At 40.4% G+C, this 12,741-nt stretch overlaps 1 protein-coding gene across 2 annotated transcripts in view; it reads right to left on the bottom strand.

Moving 5' to 3' along the window:
- Positions 1-377: 377 nt before the first annotated feature.
- The window catches only part of LOC149089887 (uncharacterized), a 216,426-nt gene continuing 204,062 nt past the window's right edge, over positions 378-12,741 (bottom strand). For both annotated transcript variants that reach the window (XM_089254579.1, XM_089254631.1), the window contains 8 exons: positions 12,233-12,446; positions 11,542-12,076; positions 9,430-9,860; positions 9,049-9,333; positions 8,624-8,917; positions 6,934-7,192; positions 5,491-5,984; positions 378-2,314 (listed from right to left, as the gene is read on the bottom strand). In XM_089254579.1, the coding sequence (XP_089110705.1) occupies positions 1,844-2,314; positions 5,491-5,984; positions 6,934-7,192; positions 8,624-8,917; positions 9,049-9,333; positions 9,430-9,860; positions 11,542-12,076; positions 12,233-12,446 (2,983 nt within the window). In that variant the 3' untranslated portion in view covers positions 378-1,843. The remainder of the gene's footprint in view (positions 2,315-5,490; positions 5,985-6,933; positions 7,193-8,623; positions 8,918-9,048; positions 9,334-9,429; positions 9,861-11,541; positions 12,077-12,232; positions 12,447-12,741) is intronic.

The following is a 12,741-nucleotide window of genomic DNA, read 5'->3' as shown; positions in this document are numbered from 1 at the left end:
TTTGTCATAGGTTGCAAACTTTTCGAGAAATTCGAGCTGCCCATCGCATATAGAATTGCTCACTACACGCCCATGATGACGTTTACACAGAGTTCATCTTCGTTAAGGTGCCTACACACTACTCTGACGTCAGAGTAGTTTGTAGCTACCTTTAGGCACCGTCAACATCATTGGAAAAACAAATGGTTTTGACGTTACGATACCATTTGACGCCCGTATAATGTAAATCGGCTTTTATTCGATTTTTTCACACAAAAAATTAGGCAGCGGCAGAGATTGATCACCAAATCTATGAAATGCATGAGTATGTTCGAATAAGTCCGAGCAAGTTCCAATTTCCACAGTTCGTAAATCGAACCCCCCCCCCCTCCCCCAGGTCGATAATCCTCGGATAACCAATGAATCTTACACGTGAGTTAGACACCGGGATAACAACGCTTTAACAGCTTTCATCAGGGCCACAACTAGATGCTTGGTCAACCGGGGCAACCTCGCATTTTGGTGCCTCTTGTAATGATGAAGTTAAAGGGTTAATTTGTGTCCTCTTTTGGTCCGGCAACCGGGGCATCAGACCCGCCTGCTCCTCCAAAGTTGCGACATTGGCTTTCATCAAATTATATTGCGACCGTGCTCTGTGCGGCTAAGGTAAACGAAACCTTTTTCCTTTATCTCGGCCGCACAGAGCACGACACCTATATTCGGATCACAAAGATCTGGTTAGATAGATAGATAGATAGAACCGCTCACAACCCCAGACTGATGCAAAGCAACTTACTTCCGTTAGCTCGAGAGAGTCAGGGTTGTGTCACAAAGATTTGGTGATTAATGAATTCTTAAGATTTTCGAACTTCTTGCAGTCAAGAGTAGAATATATAAAGGATCTCACACACGGAATGAGCAACTACATTTCCTCGAATATTTCCAACCAACAACATGAAACGCTATTGAGATAATTAAAAATGCCCAAGTGTTCCGTCATACATTGCGCATGAGGCAACATTACGAAAAACGTGCGTTTTTTTAAAAAATATATTACCAAACGGTATTTCAAAAAGAGAGAATATTGTATAATTCTTAAAGAAATTACAAGCACATACATGTAGAAGAAACGAGACAAATGCATGGAAATTCATCGGAATCGATTCATTAAAAAATTTCAAATCCATAATGAAAAATAATTTAAACATCCCCCAATAAATATCAAAGGAACCGAATAATAGAAAACGATATAAATTCTCGTACATTATACATAATAACATTTCTAATCCAATTGCATTCACCCCGGTACTTACTATACAGTGTCTTTAAAAAAAAAGTTTTTTTTTATACTTTAGTATCATTTCCATAACGTCTTACAACCATATATACTTAATATAATATATATATTTATATATTTATAATATTTATTATATAAATTCGGAATGTTACGTCACGTAACATTGAACAGTTCACAGTCATGCACTGACTGTTTGGCACACGAATAAAACACACTTTTTTTTGTTTTAAGCATGTCGATTACATCAGTACTTTTTAAGTAATTCGTTTCTTTGCTTCGTTCGTATCACTTATGAATCAAGATAATAATGTACAATGTGTACAAAAGGGAAGGTCAGTCAGCACCGGATGATTGAGGAGGAAGCGGAATAAACACTGAAAAAAGTTGGAAAATCTGGACGATTGGACACAGGGAAATAAAAGACAAGCTCCTGATAAGCATTTAGAAACCAGCTGAATGGCGTCCGTCTGAGCTGGGAATGTCAGAGTTGTCAGAGAGTTGAGATAAGACGAATTGTGTGTGTATAACTGAGGAGATGGCCATCTTGATGAGACGTTCTGTTCTTATCTAGTCATCGTCTTTCTCGGAGTCTTGACCATCTTCAGTTGTGACGTCTCCGTTTTTGGATTTTGGTCTTGGCGTGGATAGATGATGATGATGATCCTCTTGATTATCCTGCTCAGGCACTAATTCGTCGCTTCTGTCGTTCTCCGTGGAATCCGATGAACAATTCAGTCGATTCTTTTCCACGTCGGTGGACTGTTCTTCTTCATTGTCCTCGTTGGCGACGTTCTTGACGTCCGCGGAATCTTGGTGATCCGTCGCTATGTGGGATTCCAACGTGGCCACGTTGCTGAATATCCTATCGCAAACGGTGCAACGTGGTGCGTCGTTCTCGGCCAGTACTGGTTGTTGTTGGCCGAGTTTCTTGGCGCAGCAGTGGTGTTGCCGGAGCAGGACATCGGAGGAGAAAGATTCGTTGCAGGCTTTGCAAACGTGTGGCTGAGACTCATTTTTCTCGTGGCTTTTCATGTGCTCCTGGAAATGAAGGAATATGGTCATTAATTTTATGCACCAATATAGTAGGCAAAACTTATACTGAGCTCAACGAGGTCCGAGCCCCTCTTTCCCTAATTATCAACACAATTTCACGCCTACGTACATAATGCACGCAGCATTCTGAAATGATGAAATGTATTGTTTCATAGATGTTCCTCAAAACAATGCCTTATTGAAACAACGACTTCTATAACAAAGTTTTTTTGTGACAATGTCTTCTCAAACAATGCTTTTGGTGCCAAAGATTTTGCAATAGGTGGCCTCACACTAGTCTATGTGTTGAGCAGAGAATCTATAATTATTCAAAGCTCAGCACGATCAATATCCGACTTTTTATAAGTGTGCAGTCAGTTCTCAGTTTCTTTTATGGACTACAACGCCTGGCGATATAGACTGGTGAACGAATATCTTGAAGGTGAGGTGATTTGATTGAATAGTCATATCTGCAGATCTGCACCTTATTGAACACGACAGACATGCGAGGAAAAAATTCCGAATCGACTTTGAAAACCTCTTCCAGAAGCTATGTCTTGATACAGGAGTTAGTATGACTGACTGCCACATATACGATTATCTTAAAGCCCATTTACACACGATAAGTGATGACTACTTAATCACCAAGTCGTTAGCCCTTTAGAATGTACGCGAATGTTAAGGGTCGTTTACACGGGTTTAGTTGGTAAGTGATCCAGTGATTTAGTATTTAAGTAGGTAAGTGGAATAGGTTCAGGTCTATTTTTGCGGTTAAGTAAATGTATGCACATGTGCCAGTGGACGTTACCTCGTATAATCCAACGAACATTCGCTACTTGATTACTCATATTCGGACAGATTTTAGAGCAATTGACGACTTAAAATTTAGTTTACTTAATCACTTAATGCGTGCAAACGGGCCTACAGTCATTAATAGCATGAAAACTCAAAACGTGAATGTCAAAAGTGACAAGGTCTGCTAAGCCCTTTTTCAAATGCTATCTCGCAACGATGATATGCAGGTCATCTTAAAGCCCATTTACACGCGATAAGTGATCAGTTTTGGACATCGCCGCCGTAAGAAGCATCACATATTATCGTGGTATATACCAGTGTTCTCTAGCCATTGGGCCTACGGACCGGTGTCGGTTCGAGAAAAATTTCGCCCAATTGTACTGGCCACTAAACCACACACGCAACTCGTCCATATTCCTTTGCGAAATTTCTAACGAGTTGGCACATGTTGGAATGTGCGTGTACATGTTGTGAACCTATCGTGAGGATTGTTTCTGTGTAATGCCTGTTACAGAGTGCTGTCATGTGCCATCTATTTTTCTAACTATGATGATAAAACTTGATAATCAGAGATTTTGAGATTTGTTATTCAAGTCCTTTTGCTCTTTGTAATTGTATTCGCTTCGGCAATACATAAACTAAAATTATTGTAGCCGCTGTAGAATGTTAAGACAAAAAAGCATTGTTTTTTACTGGTTTTAATTTTTGTCTTAGGTCCACAAATGTTTCTCTCATTTCCGCCAGTCCGCAAAAATTTTCATCTGTTTACACCGGTCCTCAAGCGCGAAAAGGTTGAAGAACGCTGGGTATAAACACATTACGATATGATATAAACCTTCCGCTTATTTATAAATTGTCATACTTTACTAAATTTTATTTAAATATGCTTGACATTTTTGAGAAATTGATACACATAGCTGAACAATCACGATATCGTTTAATGTTTTCCCTCAGGTACACGTATGAAGACACGAAACGCAAAATATTTTAAGCCAATGGTTCTTGCGGCTTCCAAGAGGTGACACCAAACTTTCCACGGGCTAACTTTCCACCTAGTAAAATGCACTGATTGAGTGCATACATGTGTCTATACATTTAACATAACGTTTACTGTCGTAAGAGCGATATATATGAAATATCTGTGGCCTGGGAAGGCAGGAATGAATGTTATTGCAGTTTCTTTTATACTATGAATTTACTGCAGAGGAGCCTGTGGAAAATCCCTTTCTCCGACGAGGCCCAAAAATCTCAGCCTAAGAACCTGACTATTGGACCTAGGAGCCATAGTGTCTTGGATGTTTCATCACTAGAACAATGAATCGTGAATAGGCGATCGCCGCGGTAAGGAAGGAACGTGATTTCTGCTAGGCTAGAGAAAGGGAGCTAATACGTGTGAAACGATATCAGGGAACGGAAGCAGCGATAAAATGATCATTCGGACAAGAAAGTCACTGGTAAAAGAGTTACAGGTAAAAAAATGGTTATTAGTAGGGCGAGGAATCGATTAAAATTTTTAGCTGGTTAATCAAAAATTTCTAATCGATTAATCAAATTTTGATCGAATATTTTTCCATAATATTGATTTCTATATATATTAATTTCTGCTATAAAATTGTAATTTATTCATTTCACGCACCTATTCGTTAGATGTAAACAAATATGAGAATAGACTAAAAAAAATTAAGGTTGCCACTTGAAGCAATTTAATACTCGTATGCTTAGCATATTTTTTTAATCGATTTGTTTTAGGTTAATCACTGATGTCGAAACTACTTTTGATCATACCGTTACATGTTTTAATTCAAACTCCTCCCAAATTGTGCTTGTGAGGAGAGGAACTGATACTTCGAAGAATACGAACAACTACTGTCCATATGGAGATAATAAATTTTGGTCTCTTGCCTTCTAAAACTCAAACTCAACCATCAAACTCAATTTGAAACTGAAATGATCACATTTTGTCGTTGAATGGACTTGAATTTCCCAATGCCAAGTACATTTGATCAAAATATTGATTCAAATGTTTTTAATTTTTAAATACGACCACTCGTGGAAAATGTTATATATTGGTGCATTAATTTAGGGCATTTAATCAGTTTCGATAAATAAAGCAAGTCAAATTACTAAATTTTTACACAAATTCTGATCGAGCTCTATCAATTCAACTAAAATTTTTAACTGCGATTAAAAATTGATCGATTAACCCACCTGATTAATCGATTAATTGGAACAGCCCCAGCTAGTAGGGTGAAAAAATGAATGGTAAATGATTGCTCTAGGAATCCACTGGTATCAGAAGTTAGAATACCACTGCGCCAAGTAAAAGCCCCATGTGCAGAGAACATGTTATTGACCACAGGAAAATGTCGATATTATTATTTACTCACCTTGAGTAAATTGCGTTTAGGGAACGTTTTCTTGCATTCGAGACACGTATAAGCGTTGTCTACGTCAGTGGCGTGGTGGTGAGTCCTCATGTGTATCTTCATGTTTTCCCTCCTGGTGAATCTCTTCGGGCAAGACGGACAAGCGTGCCTCTTCTCTCTGAAGATCATCCTATTTCCCGTCTTGGGAGACGATTCGGACGTCTTCTTGTCTTTGGAGCCTTCTTTGCTTTCGGGGACCATGACCGACCTGTTCGAAGAATTATCCGAACCTACCATCTTATGGTGGTGATGCTGTTGCTGCTGCTGCTGGCCACTGCTGTTGTTGTCCGAGTGCAGGAGGAAAACGTGCCTCTGGTAATCCACGATGGACTGGAACTCGACCTTGCATATGGCGCATTCGTAGTGACGCGCACCTTGTGCCAACCCGAAGACGTGGTCGTAACGTATAATGTCCTTCTTCGTATCAACAGGTAACGATGGGATTTTTATGAAGCCTTCAAAAAAAACAAGAAACAGTAACAATCTCATTTCAAATAATGTTTAATTAAAATGTAATTTGTGGACATGAATGGAGCGCGTGCGGGAAATTCATCACGAGCAATTCACAGCCACTCAATTCACCGACATGGCTATTAACCACTAGGAAAATTCACCGACATGGCTATTAACCACTAGGAAAATTCACCGACATGGCTATTAACCACTAGGAAAATTCACCGACAATTCATCGACAAAATGACACAGTGAGTGAGTGGATGAGTAGGTAAATGAGCAAGTAAGTCAGTGAGCGATTAGTCAAGTGAGTCAGGAAGTTAGTGTGAGTCAGCAGGGTGAGCAAATGTGCGAGTGAGTGAGTCACTCATACAGTTACTCACTCACTCTGTCACTCCCATCCCCCTTACTTGGTCACTAATGCGGTCACTGACTAGCTCAAGCCTGCACTCATTCAATGGTTGTATCACTTGGTCACCCAATCGCTCACTCACCTACTTAATTTATCACTCATATGGTCACTCAATGGAACATTCACATGGACACTCGGTTTTACTCAAATGGTTACTCAATCAATCATACGGTTACTCACTCACTCTCTCCATCACTGATATGGTCACTAACTTGATCACTCATACGGTCGCTCACTTGATCACTCATGCGATCACTCACTCAATTGCTCACTAACTCGGTCGTTCAGAGGTAACTTACTCGTTCACTCATAAAGTTACTCGCTCATTCGCTAGCTCATTCAGCAACTCATTCGATCACTCTCGCTCACATATTCACTCACGTTATCAATCACTCGGTCATTCACTCACTGCTGACGAACTATTGCCGGTGATTTTTCCGTCGGTGAATTTTCCCAGCGGAGATTTTTTCGTCGATGAATTTTCCAGTGGTGAATTGTTGGCGTAAATCGAATCAAGAGTAGTATTATATCAACTATACCTGCAGAGAGCGTCTCAAGTGATATTTGGTCTTTGTGATGCACGAAAGCGTGATTCTCCAATTCAGCTCTGAAGAAGAATCGGTGGTGGCATCTGTTGCAGTCGTACGGGCGAGCGTCAAGCCCATGCTCCAACATGTGCTGCTGAAGTAAGTGCGCACCGGTGAAAACCGAACTGCACATGTAGCACGTGAAGTTCGAGCATCCTTCGTAAGTGTGCTCTATCAAATGGCACTGGAGCTTCGAGGGCGAATCGAGAACCTATAAGAGAACCCAATTCGAGCGGAAATTATCAGCATCTAGTAATAATTATTATGTGAAAATTATTCTTATCTCTCTGATATTATTTTAAAAATTTGAAACGCAATGCGAACAGTACCGAGTAATTATAATTCCCTTACTCTGAGTAGTTTTTCCTTAAAAACTGCTTATCCGAATACAGCCAAATTTTTAGGATATCTTAATGAGACCATGAGAGAGAGAGATGAAATAATAAAAAAAAAGTTCAATTTTCGACCACCAGGTGAAAAAGTAGCGGTTTTTCTTTACATTTTCCTTTTTACCCACATAGACCCATATACGTGATTTGTAGAACGTGAGTATTTTCCACGTGATCCAAAGACCGTTTTTCACGTAATTCCTGTATGTATGTACAGAAGATGTGTATATAATTTTTTCCAAATGTTTCTAAAAACACTGGTGTTATTACAACGATTTGGACTGTGTATCAACCGTTCCCTCAAAATGTGTAAATTATTTCAGTGGTTCTTTTTGCAAGAGCGCAAATATGTAGAGGTAAAAACTAGGTCTGGTCCGATTAAATCGGGTCGGTTAATCGATCAGTTTTTAATTGCAGTTAAAAATCTTAGTTGCGTTAATCGACTCGATCAATTCGATTAAAATTCGATTAACACTTTTATTAAAATTTTGTGAATTAATTTGATTTTTTTGAAAAAAAAAACGATTAGATGCCTTATAAAAATCATATTCTATACAGAGAATTTTAGATAAGTGGCCATATGTGTTTGAAAATATTTGAATCAATATTTTGATCAAATTAGATTCAACGGACACTGATGATTTCAGTTTCAAATTGAGAAGTTTTATAGGAGTTTTAGAAGACGACTAAAATGTATTGTCTCCACTATGTGAACAGTAGTTTTTCGTATTCTTGGAAGTATCAGCTCATCTCCTCACAAGTACCATTCGAGAGGAGTTTCTAGGAAAACAAACAATACACACACATACACATTATAATCGAAAGTAGTTCCGAAATCAGCCAAAAATAAAACATTTTTCAACAAAAAAAATTACAAGTTCCAAGTGAAGGAATTACACTGGATTCCTTGGAAATGTTTGGCAATTATGATCATCATATTGAATTGCTTGAAGCGGACACCCCCCTTGATTTCTTAACTTATTCTTATATTTGTAACAATAGTTTCCCAAATCTTTTGTTTCATCGCCCTCTTTTCCATAATTTTTTCCCTCTCATCGACCCCTCAACTCAAGCGAACCCCATAGGATCCTGTGATATACTATTAGATCGGACTTTACAATATATATTTATAGCATCTATTAATATTTTTTTGTGACTGATTAAAACTTTTTGAATAACCAGTAAAAAATGTAATCGATTCCCAGCCCTAGTTTAAACAGAAGTACCGCTTTAAGAGGTGATAACTTTCGTACCTTGCAGCATAACCGGCATTCGTGGTCCGTTCCTTCCTGCATGACATGGCACGTTACGTGAGCATGTATGTCGGCTTCGGACTCGAATGTTGTCTGGCATTTGATGCACTGGTACATCTTGCCGTTCATCACTGTACCCCGGCTGTAAAAATGCACGCATCGCCTGTGAGACTCCAGGTCGGCCTCCGTCTCGAATTTGACGCCGCACTCTAAGCACCTCAAGATCGAAACGGGGTCGTCGCTCTTGGTGTGGAAGCACTCCTTGCACATGTAAGTGTGTGGTAGTACATCAGTCTGTGGTCAGACACAAGGAAGAGGATCAATTGAGGAAAAGAGCAATTGAGGAAATATTGAGGGAGAAAGCAAGGATCTCGTGTAGAAATAAATAAAAGCATTTATTAACCCGAAAATGAAAACATACTCACCGACGATTTAACGACAGCCCTAATTATTAGGCTGCTGATGTCGAACTTTCTGGAACAAACGCAACAAGTTCCATGGTTTAGTGACTCCGGTGGATTATTGGAGTTTTTAGCGTGGAATTTTGCGTGCATCATCATCTCGACCTCGGCGACCAGAGTTTGCCTGCAAACGACGCAGGGTCCGGGCAGTCCATTCTGACCCCCATTGTGTTGCTGCAGGTGGCCGATGAACTCCTCTTCCGTGGTTAGTGGAACTCGACATACTACGCAAGTGCTGCTCGACACAACCTGCAAGGAAACATCATTGATGTTGAACTATTGAATAAAAGACTAACAGTGAAAAAAGACACTGTGTTAGGAATCTGAGAGAACCCCCCTTAGTACCTTGCAGTGCGTCAGCTTGTGCTCAGCCAGCGTCGCAGCCGATGGACAAACTTCGTCGCAGATATTGCATTTGTGCCTCGTTGGAGTCGCGGTGTGCCCTTTCATGTGATTTTCGAGGTCGTGCCTGGACTTGCAGGATTCGTTGCAATAGGCGCAGAAAAGACTTAGCGTGGGCGCCTGCGCCGCCGAGCCGCTGCTGCTCTTAGTTGGGTGGTGATGGCGTATGTTATGAACCTGGCGCCTATGGGAATTGAGCATCGCTTCGGAGCTGAATGTAGCATCGCAAACCTCACAGTGGTTGTCACCGCTGCTGAGTGACGATGAGACAGATGTAGCATTTTGTGGTGCATGGTTGTTTGTCGTAGAGGGAGACACGGGCGGGGAAGTCCTGGATGATTCTAGGACACTCGCCGGGACACTCTTTTGTTCTTCTGTAAAGTATTATAGATTTCAAATGAAAATAGATGCAACTAAATACATAATGCACAGGACGTTCATACTCTAATGCAGTGTTTCTCAACCTGGGGCCATACGTGGTTGTCACATCCTTGCGGTTCTGAGATACGTCAAGGGTACCACGGGTGAAAATCAAGTTGAAGAGGAGTCATGACAGCCTGTTAAGGGGCCCACAAAGCACTGTGAAGAAAAAAAATGCAGATGTAAGGAAATGAAGCTTCGAGAAATATGGGAAAGCGGGACTTTTTCAGAATGAAACAGAATTGCCCATAGTGCCAGGGCCGTCTTAACACATGCGTTCACCCGGAGCCTTGGGTGCGAACTTGAGTCAGATGATAATGAGATTTTATGCTATTTTTTCGAGAATAAGCATGTAAATTTGTATGAGTCGATCTCACGAAATTTGACAAAAATAAATAAATAATAATAATAATAAAATAAAAATAATTAACAATTATCAACCACAACATCCAATAAAAACTCTTACGGACACGTCTTTACCTGCTGATAAAAAAATATCAACAGCAGCACACTTTGTTCAAAATTAATGGTGAAAAAAAATTCATTCAAGTTTTACCATGTTAAAAGACAGGCAAAAGCCACGTTGGATTTTCATATTTCAGGACCTTGCTCGAAATTTATATGCTTGACACTCGCAACGCGTTCCTTGCAACATATTTTGGTAGTTTATTTTCAACTTGGACAAGAGCACTGTGATACTCTGGATAATTTTTTTGTCAATTAAGGTTTTGTGCGTGCGTGCGTGTGTGTGTGTGCGTGTGTATTTCTCACTTTTTTGTCAATTTTAGGGGGAGAACCGATTTCTAATTTGCCCTTGTTTTGCTAGAGCGCGAGATGCACTCTCAAAGCAAAGTCTTTAGATAAAACATTACTGCTGCTTGATGTTGTAACCAAGAGCTTTGGATTTTTTAAAACTTCCCCCCCCCCCCCAACTTGTGATCAAATACTCCTTTGGGTTACCTAACGAAGAAGACATTTTTACATGTTTTGCAACACTAATCAAAAACTGAGTATGTTGAAAAACATGTGCTTTTCAGAAATAATAAAAGTCTCTAAGCATGAGGTAAATGTTGAAAATAATTTCCAATTATATATTTCTCTCAAAAAAAAGTAGCCGAGGCATTTAACAGCAAAACTCATCTCTTTTTTTGTTGAATAAATTTAATTTGTAAAGTAATTGCCAATTCTAATTGATTTAAAAGAACAAGCTCGAGTGATCGCTACATTATTCTTAACCTCAACACAAAATTTGATAGCTGGTGACTGATGTTGTAGGACTTGAACCAATGTTTTCAAATGTTCCCAATGGGAAGAAAAAAAGCTGGGAAAAATTTTGATTTGACTATTAAACTATTGATAAAAAGTATTTAAAAGACTATAGAAAAGATGAAATATGAAAAATAACAGCGTTAAATGCGGAAAACCCGTTTTAACCGCATTTAACGCTGTTCTTTCCCAAATTTCCTCCGCTTTTTAAATTCGAGAGAACATCTCTGTGAATATTACACTTAGAAACATGGGGGGGCTGCGTAAGATGGGAGGGGAGCACGAGAGAAAAATTTGGTCTGAAGGGGGGGGGGCATGGGCGGAAAAGAGGTTAAGAAACACTGCTATTCTGTAGGCTTTGGATTTTACCTTTCACAGTCGCTGTACCGGGTGCCACTCTCCTTACAGTCAAGTTCTGAGCAACATCGCCGGACATTCCCCCGTTTGATTGATTCTCGTCAGCTGCTGTGACGCCGATCTTCGATGAATCCGACATGGCGTTGAGGAAAGACGTGTGTACGTTTGGTGAAAGGGTTGGAGGAGGCGGTGGGGCTCTGCCACCGCCACCACTGCTGGCTGTGGAACCGCTCTGCTGGTGGACAGTCTGCACGTGCCGATCTAGGAGGAATTCGACGTGGAATGCTTCACCACACAGGTTGCAGGGAAAAGGTTTCTTGTGCGTGGACATATGGTACCTAAGTTGAGCCTCGCTCGGACATACCTGGTCGCACAACAGGCACCTGAAAGGTTGGTGTTGGACTTTCGACTCTGGGCAGGACAAGTGCGAGACTTTGACGTGGACTTGAAACTCGAGCTCTGTTCGGAAGTGTGACCCACACGGTAAGCACCTCAAAGTCCTGCATTCGTTACTGTGTTTTACCGCGAAGTGAACTTGGATGCTGACCTGAAATGAAACGGGAAATGACATTCATGGACAGTGCCATTAGCCCAGCACCAATTGAAAAATTTTGCGAGTTTCCTCGTGTTTTCAGTGGTGAAAAGTAAGCAAATTTTCAATTCCAATCAATGGAAGATGTTGAGCAATCGAATTACTAATTACCTTTGAATCAAATATCTGTTTGCAGAGAGAACATTTGTATAAGTGATGGGCATGCATGTCCATCAGATGCTTCTGCAGGTCGTCAGGTTTCTGGAAGAGTTTTTGGCACGATTGGCAACCGTATTCTGTGCTGGACGATAGGAAGTGGCTGATTACGTGACTATCGAGTAGATGCTCGTTGTCGAATTCTGTGTCACATTCGGGGCAGCTAACCCTGTGTAGATGAGGAAATTGATATAAAAACATTTATCTCTATACTTTAAACCACGAGTTCTTAACCTTTCAGTTGCAGGGGTTTCCAAGATAGGTCGTTCAAATCCATCAACAGCCAGGGGTATTTGAGCTGTGAGGTCCGACCCAAACTTGATTCTCATTGGCTTCCGAGAAGAGTCATTCAAATCCACTAACACCCAAGGGCTCTTAAGCTTTGAGAATCCTACCCAAACTTGATTCGCAGGGGCTTCCGAGATGGGTCGTAAGCCTCATGGCCAAGAGCTCTTGAGCCATGA

Source organism: Pholcus phalangioides, unplaced genomic scaffold (genome assembly GCF_987345545.1).
Source record: "Pholcus phalangioides strain wild (caught in Gottingen) unplaced genomic scaffold, Ppha-v1.0 ptg000001l_1, whole genome shotgun sequence".
Classification (NCBI taxonomy): Eukaryota; Metazoa; Arthropoda; class Arachnida; order Araneae; family Pholcidae; genus Pholcus; species Pholcus phalangioides.
The sequence above is the reverse complement of the archived record's forward strand: the minus strand, read 5'-3'. Positions and strand labels throughout refer to the sequence as shown.